Genomic DNA, 14,106 nt, shown 5'->3' on the forward strand with positions numbered 1-14,106 from the left:
ACTCAACAGCACCAGAAACACCTAAAACACCTTCACCTCAAACTCAAATCATCTCTTGGCAACCTGAAAGTTTTTTTAACTGCATATAGTCATCATGGTCCCTATAGTTTTGACCCCATGTCCCACCCCTTCCCTTGACGAAGTCCCACAGACAGCAAAATGTGGTTTAACATTCCTCAGACAAGGGACACTAAAAGAAAAAAAAGTCTATATATTAAAAATATGATTTTCAAACGGATCAAGGCAGTCACGTTTAAAAAAATAAACGCTATTTATAGTACATATTCAACTTGACACTCTCATGCTTGCTATCAGACTTCAAATAAAACCAACAACAAAAAAACAGACAAGATTTAAAAAACAAATGAGCTATTTCACAGTTATAAGACTCAACGCAAACTCCACGTCAATACCAGTCCCTGTGGCGCAAGAGCTGAAATTCGAATGTTCAGAACTTGTGTTAAGAGCGTTACGAAAAACTTTACAAGTTTCGCAGATAAGGACTGAGAGTGGGAGACAGAGAGAAAAATAAATCAAACATGATTAGCATTTCTAAAATGTCTGACACAGACTACGCATGTCATAAGGTCACAGTGTAGCCTGCATCCCATAATATTCTGCATGTGTTACCATCCCATAATATTCTGCATGTGTCATTGCAGAACCAAGGCAGGACAGGCTTGGGACATCAGTGCGCGGGAGCATTCGTTTAGTGTCAGTGGCATGTTTGGCAAAAAGGACTCAAGGGTGTGCAGTGAATGTTCTGTCAAACAGAGACACTAGGCAGACTATCTCCTCCACTCTACCTCACTTCATCGCCAAGGCAACAGAACATTCCAGTTGGTTTACAAAGTTGTCTTTTAAAAAGTTGTGCACAATTCATCACCATAGCAGCCAATGGATGATTTCAGCAGACACACACTCATGATGTGATAGTAACAAAAAAGAAAACGGGGGGGGGGGGGGGTGTACACGAAAAAACACCATCCAAGGTTATGCTGGTATTTTTTATTTTTTTCCCCTTTTGACACGTTCTGAAATCTCACTGTACAACTGTTTCACAGCTCATGTTCTCTCCTCTATCGATTTCTCTCAATGTACAACCACCTCATAAGAAACAGCCTTGCTCCGGTCAGATACTAAATCTGTTTATTCTCTTCAACACTCTTTTATAGACATCCCCCTCTCCTTTAATTCCCTTCTTCCCAAATACCCACCTTCATCCTTCAGGCGACCTACACCACCTCCCCTTCCTCCTCCTCCTCCTCCTCTTCCACCATCATCTCCTCCTCATCCTCCTCTTCCTCCTCGCCTTCCTCCCCGCCAGGCAGCTGCACTTTGACCCAGCCGTCGGCGGCCAGGCCGTGCTTCTTCTGATGCCGCTTGTAGTTGTCCCAGTGGCCCGTGGTGTAGCCGCACTCCTGGCACTTGTGCGGCTTCTCACCGGTGTGGCGCAGCATGTGCCGCTTGAGGTTCATGCTCTGGTTGCAGCTGTAGCTGCAGAGGGCACACTGGAAGGGCTTGGCGCCGGAGTGGACGCGCTGGTGCCGCTTGAGGTTGGCCAGGTTGCCGCAGGCGTACTCGCACAGGTGGCACTTGTAGGGCTTCTCGCCCGTGTGCACGCGGTGGTGCCGCTTCAGGTTGTCGAAGTGCGCCGAGGCGTAGTCGCACTGCGGGCACTTGTACGGCTTCTCGCCGCTGTGCGTCTTCATGTGGCGCGCCAGGTGGTTGGGGTAGTGCGTGAGGAAGGGGCACGCAGCGCACGTGTAGACCCGCTCGCTGCCACCGCCGGAGCGCTCGCCTGCCGCGCCACCCGTGTCCTTAGTGAGGAGCTCGAGGGTGCAGCGGGCGCAAATCTGAGCCGAAGTGCCGTCCTCGTCATCCAGGTCGACGCCGCACAGGCGGCAGGTGAAGGGGAAGAGGAGGGGGGGCAGGGCGGCCGGCGGCTGTGACTGCTGAGGAGGAGGAGGGGGGCGCGGAGGCGGGGGCTGGAGATTAGGTGTGCGCTGGTGTGGCTGTTGTTGCTCAGCCCGGGGGCTGTCAAATGCCTGTATGAAACCACCGTCAATTCCACCCATAGGTAGATGTGCCAAGTCATTTCGGGACACAATTTCTGAAAAAAAAAAAAAAAGAAGAACAAAAATAGTTACAAATTGAACAATCTTGTTTCTGAAGCTCAACACATCCAGCAGATTATAGCAGTGAGTCATGAATCAAAGACTCAGGTTAATTTTAAGGGCTTAATGATCTATGTTTTTGCAGAGAGACCAATCTGTTGTCGAACTGCACAACTAGTTAATGCTAGTTGCTTGGAGGCAAGAACATTACTGTGTTAGTGGCAGCAGACTTTTCTTGCTAACTTTATCAATGTAGTTCCATTACAGATAAGAAAACAACAATGAAAAATTGCTAAGGCATTACATCACACCATCAAATCCAAACCCTTAAACTCACACCTCCCCTGTGATCAAGAGCTGATCCTCACCATCATTACTGGTCCTCGTTGACTCCTCCCTGGCTCTGTGGCTCCTTAGGGGCCTCCGTAGGCTGTGCCCCCTGTAGACAGCACCCCGGCGTGGGCCTCCACCGACTCCGCCGCCCCCTCCCTGCCCTTTGGGGTTGGGTGCGGCAACAGCAACGGCGGCAGTGGTGTGCATGCGCTGGTGCCTCTTGAGGTTGCCGAGGGAGCTGCAGGCGAAGGCGCAGCTCTGGCACTTGTAGGGCTTCTCGCCAGTGTGGATGCGCAGGTGCCGCTGCAGGTTGACCAACTGCGCCGAGGCGTAAGAGCAGAGCGGGCAGCAGTACGGCTTCTCGCCGTTGTGCGTCTTCATGTGGCGCTTGACGTGGTTGGCGTAGCGCGACGAGAAGCCGCACAGATGGCACGAGGAAAGCTTCAGCAGGCTCCCATCCTCCAACCCCAACCCTCCGCCCTCTTCGTCCGCCACCCCTTCTGCTGCCTCCGACCTCAAGGCAGGACCCCCACCGCTTCCACCACCCCTCCGGAACCCCCCGGGCTCGTCTCTCGCTCCCCCGCTCCCTCCCTTGCAGCAGTGGAGGCAGTAGGGCCCCACCAGGTCCATACCGGTCTCCAGGGGATCCTCCGGCAGGCGGCCGCAGCCCCGGCAAGACATGTAGGTGGGGAAGGCGGATTCGGAGGAGGGGGTTGTAGAGGTGGAGGCATTGGCGGTGGCGGTGAGTGCATCTCGCTCGCCGTTTGGCTCGTCGGTGTCGCTCTCCATGCTCAGGCGGCTGTAGGAGGAGCTCTCTTCGTCGGCCAGGGAGAACACAGGTAAGCCTAGGTCAGCTGCAGACACAGGAGGACACAGGACAGTGGAGTGAGCTGTGTGCGGTTGTGGGTGTGTGGACACGTGTATTTGTGACACTTACCTGGATCATTACATTTTACATTTCTCCAAAAAAAATGATACAGAGATGAAAAAGATATAACTCGAAATACATAATATATTAGTGGGAAGTCCCCAACCAATAGCACAAGGAATTTAACATATTTTCCTGTGTACAACTAAATATGGATATAATAGAGAGAAGAGTCAAGTGTCTTTTGCTTCCCAAAAAAAATTCTAGTTCTTTCAGCCATCACCCTTCTAGGAATGTTAAGATCTAAGAGCCCTTTGCAACCCTGAGGAAGCCTTTTGTGGATAGTGGACAGTGGGTCAGTCTCTCTCTCTCTCACACACACGCACACACACACACATAATGAATCATAACAGCATGAATCAGCTATCAGAACATTTCTAATTGTCATTTGTAAAACAAAGACAATGCAATTTCACAGGTGTCTAGTGACAGTGAATCTGAACGGTACGGTACATCAGAGGCTTCCTCTCAACAACGACCAGGGCTGCAAATTAGCCTCTCATGTCAGCCCTTCATGAAGGAGAATAACACCATTTACGCATCCTGACACTGAACCTAAAAATCTTCACTACACAATGATAAAATTCCGTTTGGAGATCTATTTGTTAGCATTATCTCGGTAATGATGAACTGGTCATGTTTTGAAAACATGTTAATACATTACATGTACACAGTATGTATACATTATATCTATGTATGTTTGTATTATAATGCAATAAATACATGCATAATTACATATGTACTATGATGTATTAATACACATATCTTTGCACCAATTTATCTGCCGACAAAGCAGACCTCTAGAAATCAGTAGTATCATTAGTTGACATGAATAGCTAATCCCAGGCATTTAACTCAGACAGACGGTAGATTTGGTGTTGAAATCTTGTTAAACAGTTATACACAATTACATTCCATACTTCAATATCAAATCCTTTCCAATAGAAAAAAAACTTGTACCCAACAAACCAGCCACGAACCCAACCGCAGCACTCAACATCGATGCAAGTAGCCCACAACAAACCCTTAAGCCATAAAGCAGAATGGTATCACCAGAGTGCTACTGCAATCCTTTTTCCTTTAACAACACCTAGTATTCAAGCCACCTTGTCAAGTCATCAGAAACATCCTGTTGCTATATACTTACTCAAATCGTGGTTTTTCAATAATAAAAAAAAACTAAACACCTCTCCCTTGGAAACAAAATCACGGCACGTTAAAAAACACCATGCGACGAGAAAAGAGCCGGGCGGGGAAAGGAGAAAAGAGGAGAATCAGGAGCCTGGAGTTGGCCCTGTCTCCACGCTTCCTCTGGCTGTCTGGAGAAATGGCCTTCTCTGGCGGCAAGAAAAGACCAGCAAAGCGAGCCGGCAGCTCCCTCCACAAACACACACACACACACAAGCCAACGAGAGACAGATACAGACACACGCGCACACATTCACAGCGTCTCTCTCCAACCCAGAGCAGAGTGAGTGTCAGTGCGAGAGGGAGACGGAGAATGAGAATGAGAGACGGCTGCCTGGCCTGGTCTTTATATTGGGCTTTTCACAAACCCCTGGTGGATGATTACTCTGCCTAATGATAATGATGATGACTATAATGGCTGTCCTGATGATGATGAGGGGAGATGATGATGATGATGATGATGATGATGATGATGATAATGGCACAGACTGGAGGAGGCGATGATGATGATGATGATGATGATGATGATGATGATGATGATGAATAAATGCCTTCCCGTAATGGTGTCCTTGATGATGATGGTCGCCTTGATGACCCTTTCTATAATAATGGAAGCAGGATGCTACTCTTTTTCTCCCTCCTTTGCTTGCTTTTTTGTTTTCAGTTTCCGTCGGTTCTCCCTGACAAGACTGTCATCAGCAGCAGCAGCAGCCATCGCCCCCATCCCCCAACACCCCCCCCCCACACACACACACACACACACACACACACACACACACACCCACCACATGAGAGATGTTAACCACTCCCTGACTGATGCGTCGTCATAAAACACTCATTCCCGCTAATGGCTTACCATTTGAATCATAATGCAACGAACCCCCTGACATCAAGCCAGCAATAGCCACTATTGGGACGGCTAAGAATCAACCATTATAATACATACCCACAAAGGATTTCCCTCTCAAAACCAGACAACAACTTAGAAACAACGAGATTCAAACATTATGATAAATACCCACAAAGGATTTCCCCCTCAAAACCAGACAATTTAAAAACAATGAGAATCCATACAAGTTTGAGAATATAAAATCTAGACAGGCTGTGCTGAAGAAGATACATCTTAAATGGAATAGATTGTAAATGCTGATGTACAGTGATATGCAGGTGCACACACAGGCTTTTTATAGTATGTCGGTATGTTGTTGTTGTTGTTGTTGTTATTATTGACATAAGATATACACTGTAAATATACTTGTTGTCTTAAATACGGTTTTACTTACTATACAATTTATTTTTTTATTTTACAAATGTTTCCAGCACTTACTCTTCTCCCACGAACCTACTTATTGCTTGTTATTGCTATTATGTTATTATTGCAATTATGTTCTTTACATCATGAAAATCATATTTGCCACTACAATACCCACAATCTCTAAATACACGTACAAATAAAAATATAATTTATCATATGTACATACACATATTTTAAATGATGTATCATAATAGATAGGTAAATTAGTAAATTCTGTTTTGATTGCCTCCTTTTTTTGTGGGTTTTTTGTTTGTTTGTTTTTGTATTTTCTGGTGGTGATACTGTGAAAATGGCCCAAGCAGACTGTTAGCTCTATCAAAATGTTCCACTAAGGGTGGATGCGTCGGTAATACCAGAGAGGATTGAGGCATTGAGTATTCTACAAGCTTTGGCAGTACACTGCCTCGTGATACAATTTGATTAAGACCAAAACAGTTAACTGTACACGCAACTAAATGCTCAACCTTCTCTCCCAGAAAAGAATAATTCCACTTTAAATGTAGGTTTGTTATTATACTTTAGTTCTATAGCTATTACTAGCTTGTAATTACTTTTTTAATGTGTCTTATTCTTGCCAGTTAAAGCAACCTTATGCAGGCTTTGCACTTGTTAAGGTGTGTTTTTGTAGGTAGCTAGTTTCTTTATGGTATACGGTCCTGTAAAAGAGAGACACAGGCATACACACACCTGACCTTCTCAACAGCCGGCCAGGGGTATGTTTCCCAAAATCAACTGCTCTAGTTAAATAATAGATAGAAAGGATGCTCTTTTTTATTTATTTTTTATGGTGGACGATGAATCAATACGATGGATAGTAATTTGTTTTCTACAATGTGTACCACATTTAACTTCTGATTGTTGAAAATATGCCATTTGACATTTTCATTCTGGAACCAGCTTTACAGGCCAGTTTCTGCTATGTCCTCGGAACTGCAGAGATACCAACAAAAGTTTGTTTTACTGCAGGAAGACAAATATTAGTTGGATATTTTTAATACTTTTTGAACAGTGGGTTTTTAAACTTTTTAAACTTAAACCTCAAGAGCTGTGTGGGTGTTTTTTTTTTTTTTTTGAGGGGCTGTATCTGACCCAAATCCCTATGAAATGTGCCAAACTGACCAGAACCTTGTAGACCAAGTACATATCTGTCCCCCTAAGCAAAGTATAAAACAATTCTAAGCAGCTTCATGACACCCCTAGACTTGTTCTATTAATTGTAATATAGTCCAGAGATACATTGCTTTCCGAGAAATACAGTGAGTTGGCCATAGATAACTAGCATTAACTAATCAGCAGGCAAAATTGCACCCCAAGGCATTTGTAGACTGTATGGGTATCAACAAAGTCTCAAGAGAAGAATGTTTACAAGTGGTGACCCATTTTGCCTTATACTGCACTCTAGTGGACAAAATGTACAAAGCACCCTTAAACACAAACATGGGATATAGTGATAAGTTGCAGCATATCATAGTATGGTTGGATAATAGTTCTAAAATGTATACAAAGACCAAAGGAGGCTAAAAAGCCTTAACTTAACGCCATGCTAATTGATTTCACAAATTGGTAGTTGGTTTTGTCTATAGCCCAGTAAGCCCACCAATAAAATTAATCGGTTGTGTTTAATACTAAGTAAAGCTCAAGCAATAAAACAACATCTTCCTATTATGTCAACTGCTCTGCAGATGTCCAGGGTCCAAACAGAATAAAGTTTGTTACAAATAGGATCAGATTCTTCTCCTACCAAATGTTCTTCTACACGACATAATCTTTTATATGATCCCATATATCCATACATTTTACATTCAGATATTTGACATTGCTTTATGAACTCACATGTGTATTTGTCCAGCCCTATGCTTTTCCCATCATTGTCTGGGTCTGTAAAATCAAGATCTTGTCCCAAGATGAGATCGCTCTCGAAGGTGAGGCTTGCTGCTGTTTCAAGTCCTATACCATCTTCAGAATCCACTAAATCAACAAAAAGAACATTAAAAATAAAAGACAACAATTAGTCCAGCCTGTACTTGCATACGAAATCCTATATTGTTAACACAAAAGCAAAAGGAATCCAATCCAATAATGAAAACATGGCACAGAAAACAGAGTTCTTTAGGACAGGGTGACTTAGTGCAGTCCAAACCCTACCAAGGCTCAGGCTAGCATTTTGCTGCCATGCAATAGACGTGATGTACAAAAACCAGTGGCAAAATCATGAATCTAGATCTTTAAACCTCTTATATGGAGTCTGTAGAGTTTGTAATGATAACCCTAACAGGGGAGAGCAATATGTACAGATGCATCTTAAGAGCTGGTCTTTCAATGTGCATTCGATTGCATTTGTCATTATAACACTCGGTCAAAGAGATGTTTCTCCCTCAGTTTCACAACATTGTAGGGCACTTGCTTCAACCATGACAAGCAGTGTTACACACACGGACTTATGATTTCATCTATTTGAGGCACACATACACACACACCCAACTATTAAAATAGAAAAGTCAGCAAATTTAGGTCAAACCCCCATCATCTTATTCCCCATCATGTAACTCATCGGCCCCAAACTCTTGTTTTGGATGAATTCTTACACTTTACAGGTTGTGGATTCTGCTGTTTTCTTCTTGGCATCTTCCAGTCAGCCTCTCTGGTCATGCACCCGCTTCACGACGCCTCATGAATCTATCAGCTCATTGTTAGCAATTTGACATCTTTACCAGATTTAAAGGCACGGGTTTGTGTAAAGGAAAGCGTTTCAGAGCCACTGCCACAGGGATGTCAACAACCCCATAGGACAGAGTTGTTGCAATATTGTGACATCCAAAATACGAATAGCTGGATGGTAACCTGGCGTTAGCTTGCTTGCTTGCTAGCCACCAACCTTGAAAAACTGCAGCTGACAATAACAAATGAGATTCAATTTTGACAGCGAGTTAATGTTGTGTACCGAAAAGATAACTTTTCGTTAGATAGCGTTAATAAACGTTGCCTATCTATGAATCTAATACACACACGAATCGGGTAATCAAAGCTAGCTATCTTAGCTAGCTTGGTGGGTATTTGTTCTTTCCATGTGACAACAACTGCACAAGCTAACACTAGCCCAGGTAAACCAAACTACCCAGTCAGATCAGAACCGTTAAAGTGTAGATGCAAGAGGATATCATTACAAATAACAAGCTAAGTTAACTGTTTTTATTTTAACTGATACATCAACACCGTAGTGTAGTCTCTGGCTAGCTAGCTAACTGAGCTACCTGTCAAGATTGCAAGATAGCGAGCTAGCTTGCTAATTTTAGCCTGCAAACTGAGAAGGGGCTAGATGCTTAGATATCTTACACGTTCGGCTTGCTATTTTAATTCTATTTGTCACCAGCTAAGCTATCGATGATGAAAACTTGGCTAGTAATCAAGCTATGCTAGCCAGGTAGCTAACAACATTTCATAAACATATTCATAGTTAAGATTGTACGTATTAATAATGATTTTCTTTATATGCAAAAACATACGCATCGTAGAAAATACAATACCTAGCTATCCGCCATTCCATAACAACATCGGCGACAAAGAAAGGCAATTAATGGGCTTTTTTTCATAACTTAATTGATTTTTAGATTGCTATTGTATACATTCTCTTCCGCTATGTTGCGTATTTCCGTTTCCTTTTGACATATCCTGTTTACTGGGACGTGTAGTTTTCAAGCATTTGCGCATTAGCTTAGCTCTGGCCCCTCTCAGGTATGACATGGCCAAAGAGGTAATCTAATTTGATAGTTTTAAATCATTATTTTAAGTATACAGTGCCATCTAGTTATTCTTCATATGCTAAATGCGCTCTGAATATGTCTTCATGTATGTGGCTTAACTTAAGGCTCGCCAGCATTTCACTGATTCATATAGGCCAATTCAGGTGTAAATCCATTGAGACTGCATACACAACAGGCTGATCCCCACAAATGTATTCAGTTTTTCTTTCATGCAATAATTTCTACCAGCTTTGTCGCACCATTCCATAAGCTACCATAAGCTACTCCATGCAAGCCCTTAAACAGAACCAGCTGACCTGCCAGTTAGTTACCTTTACATTTACATCTAATAATAAGACTGCTATTATGTTCTTTTTTTCTAACCAGAACAAGGTGCTGTCAAACATTAAACGAACGAACACAAGGAAACATTTACAGTTGCCCATTCTTCAGCATGCATTTCGATTTACACGTTCACCTATTTAATCAAAGGCATAGGCGCTATCGATGGGACATTTAACTGGCCATATTCATGAATAGAGACGGTGCCTTTTTTTCAGTCTTCGCTTTCCTCCGAGTTTTCTACTGGGCGCTTCTTTTCATGCCTGCTTCAACGGGCCATAGCGCACAGAAGGGGGAGGGAATCTCTGAGGTTAACGGGGATCTCCCAGTCAACGTCATGTAGCGTTGCTCGGACCGTGGGATCCAGCGAAACACGCTCTAGACCGAGGTTTGACGGGCAAATCTACTTTACAGCAGTGGGAGGGTTCGGTAAGCCCACCGTTCTCGGCTGTTCAGTGGGAGGAGCCAATCGGCGGCACTGAGCAGTGAGAAAGAGCGTTGACAGAAGGTAAGGTGCCGTTTTCCTCATAGCTATAGCCTTTATATCCACATGCCTTATCTGTTTTTACCTAAAATATAATAAGCCATTTTCTCAAATGTATTGAATATGCTAAAAACCCTTCCAATGCTAGATTTATACAGAGGAGTGATGGAATACGTAATAAACTTGCCACTCCCTGCAGTGTAGTGATACCCTGGCCAGACCACATGATTAATTATTTAAATCACTGTTCACTCGTAGGGTGTTTTTCAAAGTAGTCTAAATATTTCTTTGTATAAACCCAAATCCGCTCTCATTTTTAAGCTTTCGACTCAAGTAAAGGACATAATTTAAAGTCCAGCGCCCCATTGTTGTCTCAGTGTCTCCAAAGTGGACACGCTCTGAGACGAATTCTCGCAAATCCGACGACCCGTTAGGCTACACAATTAAACGGCAGGTGGATAAAATGAAGCGGTTGTTAATGTACCAAATCCCGTGCATATAGGGGACTCTGGAAGTATGTCAATCATAGGTTTCGAATATGCTATCAAAACCCGCATTGGCGCTCTCCTGTCCGGATGGAGTTATTTAATGGGGTCTGCGTTGCCTCCTCCCTCAGATACATGCCGCTGGGCTGAAAACGGACCATGTAATTTCCTCTGATTGCATAGCAACAGCTTTTCAGTAGTTTTTGAGAAGGACTTTGCAGAAACTGGTCTATTGTGTGTCATATACATGCGTAGGCTAGAATATGTTCGTGCATTCCGCAAACAGCCTGAACGTGAAGGACGGCGTGCGTGTCATGTTCAACTATTGTAGTACAACCCTGGGTTTCTACAGCGGGTAATAGCAGAATGTGCTTCACCGAACGAATGTAGGAAAACACAATCAGTTCAGAGTTTATAAACCACGGTAGCTTATGTTATTACATGTTAATTATACGACAAGCATGTTTTGTTTCATATTCGCTTCACAAGGTCGCTTGGCACTACCTACCAATTTTTTTGTAGGTTACCAATTTGTTTTCCTTTTGCAACGTGGCATTATTGACACGAGAATAAAGCTATATGCATATTCACTGCAATCCAAATCAGTTTTGGTTATATGATGTTGCTGAATGAATGTCTCTATGTGGTACTTGACCTGTTGTTGTGAAATGTGTGCTCTTAACACAGTTTACAATGAGACCACACTGCACTGTGCACTGAAGTAGAACTCTTGTGTGGGACCAGTGTCTATCCTAAATTTGCTCCCTTATCCCTCTCCATTGTGGACGTGTACTTGTGTCACCTCTCTCAGTATCCAGAGGGCTCTGAAAAAGACGTCACATGACCAGAGGGCAATGTTCTCACTTACCAACAATAACAGCAACAGTTATTGTTATGGCTGGTGTGTTAAACTGCTCAGCTTCAAATGAGGTGATCACCGTGTTCCTACCTCCACCTTTTTTTAAGAAGCTTTCGTGTTATTTTGGCAGGAGAGGGAGAGCAGCACCATGATCAGTCACAGGAGATGGAAGAGAGAGTGTCTGAAGCCAAGCTGATTATATAACTGAGGGGCCTGAATGCACCGATACAATGGCTGAATGTAAGGCAGTGGAAGCTGATCTCTGTTGCACAGCCGACTCAAGCATATTGCCTTAATCCCCACAGCTGAACTATGCAACCAGTTGTTCTGCTCAGCCTCAAAAAAACTCATTCATTCATTCATTCAGCCATTCATTCAGGGATGTTGTCTCTGAATGTTTCTGCAAAAGTGAGTATTTCTAGGGAACATCAGCCATGCCAGTTACAGAGCAGCCATGATCCCAAAGGAGTCTCAGTGCCATTGATTTTCCCCGGGCTTTCTGCCGTGCCCTCCCCCCCACCCCCCACCCCCAATCACCTCATCCCCCCCACCCTGGCAGCGATGATCTCATTCCAGTAAAAACCAATGGCTCCTCGCTCGGCAGTCACGCCTTGATATCTGCCTTAACTTAACGTGATGCTATTCAGTGACACCCAGTGAGAGTATGACCCCAAGCCATCCATGGTCGCCTGCTATCTTCTATCGGCTTAATTTCACACACACTGTCTTTTAGCTATCCTTAGACACAAACGTGAAGAGAAAAGAAGGAAGGGAGAGTTCATGGTGTAGTGCTGAAGGAGAGCTTTATGGGTGTGTGTGTGTGTGTTGGGTGGTTTGGGGTACTGTGTGAGGCTCAAGGTGATGTGTTTTTTAAGCAGGTTCAGAGGGTTGTTAGTTTATTTGTGAAGTGCGCTCTCACCGCCCTCCGTCTCTCGTGTGAATGGAGCCAAACCACCCTGTGGCCTATTTAAGGGGATTATTTGCTCCTCAAGGAGACGATGGTGGCTGTGTCACCTAAAAAGTGGCCATAGGAATTAAGTAAGCAGAAGGACTTAATGCAAGGTCATACACACTTGCTTGACTCCTCCCACATATCGTTTGCATTTAGATGTATTTAAATGCAGTCAACCTCCCACTGATACACATGGGCAGGCCACACACACGGACACACACACACACACAAACACACACACACACACTTCCCCTCTCTTTCTTTTGGTCTCTGTCTCTCACACACACCCACACACACAAACACACACACTTCCCCTCTCTTTCTTTTGGTCTCTCTCTCTCACACACACCCACACACACACACAAACACACTCCCTAACGCACATACATAAGTGCGTCCACAGAATCAATCAAGTAATGGTAGGCCATTAGAGAGCATCCTGAAGCCGTGACTCCCCTCAGCAGGAGTCTGTGGCCAAAGGCCTGCAGAGGAGTCCCCAGAGCTTGCCGCTTTCCCTCACACGAGGAGCACATTAACAAGACGAGAGCAAGACCCTTCCCTTCCAGCCTTCCTTTCTTCCTCCCTTTCCATACCTTTCCCATCTTTCCGCATCCCTCGTTCCCATTAAATGGAGAAACCAGACTGGAAAAGATGGCCTCAGGTGGAAACGTGCTCTTTATTTCTCGTCAGAGCGAGAGTAATCTTAGGCATGTTTAACTGGCAGATGACTCGATGTTCAAGTTCCATAGAATAATTTGCAGGGACTTTGGGAAAAGAAAAACTCTCTCATTTCAACTGAGGGAGACCGAGCAGCATTGTTTCTGTTATTCCTCTCCCCTCTCTGTTTTTGTTCTTTTCTTATTATGACTGCTCGTTATCAGTGCTCTTCTCTTATCAACACTGTTGTTCTGCTAGACCCACAAGCCATTAGGTTGATGAAATTCTTTCCCAGCCACCCTCTCTCGGTGTTGAGTCGGCACACTCATGCATTGTTGTTGTGACTGAAGGCTATGTTTGACGTTTTTGTTTTGACAGTGCTCTAGCCATGCTCTCCAGAATGTCCACCTGACACAAGCAGCTGCTCATTCTGCAAGGAAATTCACAGAAGTGTTCCCTGTCGATTAATGTAGATTAATGTAGACTTTTTGAGGTTCTCAGCAGAGAGACATATAACAGCACTTCAGTGAACTAATTAAGATTAATCAGCTATAAATGTGATAACATTGGAGTGAGATTGAAATGGACCAGTGAGCCAATTCTTGTACAGACGCTACATTTGTGAACACCTGAGGTTACTGGGTTTAATCAAGAAGAAATTATGTGTGTGTGTGTTTTGTGTGAGAGAGAAAGAAGGCGTGTTTGT

General features: G+C 43.9%; 2 protein-coding genes across 8 annotated transcripts in view; one reads left to right on the forward strand and one right to left on the reverse strand.

Moving 5' to 3' along the window:
- Window positions 1-1,002: 1,002 nt before the first annotated feature.
- znf513a (zinc finger protein 513a) lies at window positions 1,003-9,496 on the reverse strand. Of its 3 annotated transcripts, XM_012824782.3 has the most exons (5): window positions 9,406-9,496; window positions 8,467-8,557; window positions 7,715-7,849; window positions 2,486-3,304; window positions 1,003-2,113 (listed from the first exon to the last, which is right to left on the reverse strand). In XM_012824782.3, the coding sequence occupies exons 2-5, from the start codon at window positions 8,528-8,530 to the stop codon at window positions 1,236-1,238; spliced, it is 1,896 nt and encodes a 631-aa protein (XP_012680236.1). In that variant the 5' UTR covers window positions 8,531-8,557; window positions 9,406-9,496; the 3' UTR covers window positions 1,003-1,235. The 3 variants fall into 3 exon arrangements, with proteins under 3 accessions (XP_012680236.1, XP_031437238.1, XP_042565808.1); XM_031581378.2 differs by lacking the exon at window positions 8,467-8,557 and having other exon boundaries at window positions 9,406-9,485; XM_042709874.1 differs by lacking the exon at window positions 9,406-9,496 and having other exon boundaries at window positions 8,467-9,318.
- An 18-nt stretch (window positions 9,497-9,514) lies between these two features.
- Window positions 9,515-14,106, forward strand: part of si:ch211-278j3.3 (E3 ubiquitin-protein ligase RNF19B) — a 29,297-nt gene continuing 24,705 nt past the window's right edge. For 4 of the 5 annotated variants that reach the window (XR_004165231.2, XM_031581372.2, XM_031581377.2 and 1 more), the window contains exon 1: window positions 9,515-10,471. The gene's annotated coding sequence lies outside the window, so the exon portion shown is untranslated. Of the gene's footprint in view, window positions 10,472-11,453; window positions 12,200-14,106 lie in introns of those variants that run through there. The other variant, XM_031581374.2, reaches the window with a different exon arrangement.

This window comes from Clupea harengus, chromosome 15 (assembly GCF_900700415.2).
Source record: "Clupea harengus chromosome 15, Ch_v2.0.2, whole genome shotgun sequence".
In the NCBI taxonomy this organism is placed as follows: Eukaryota; Metazoa; Chordata; class Actinopteri; order Clupeiformes; family Clupeidae; genus Clupea; species Clupea harengus.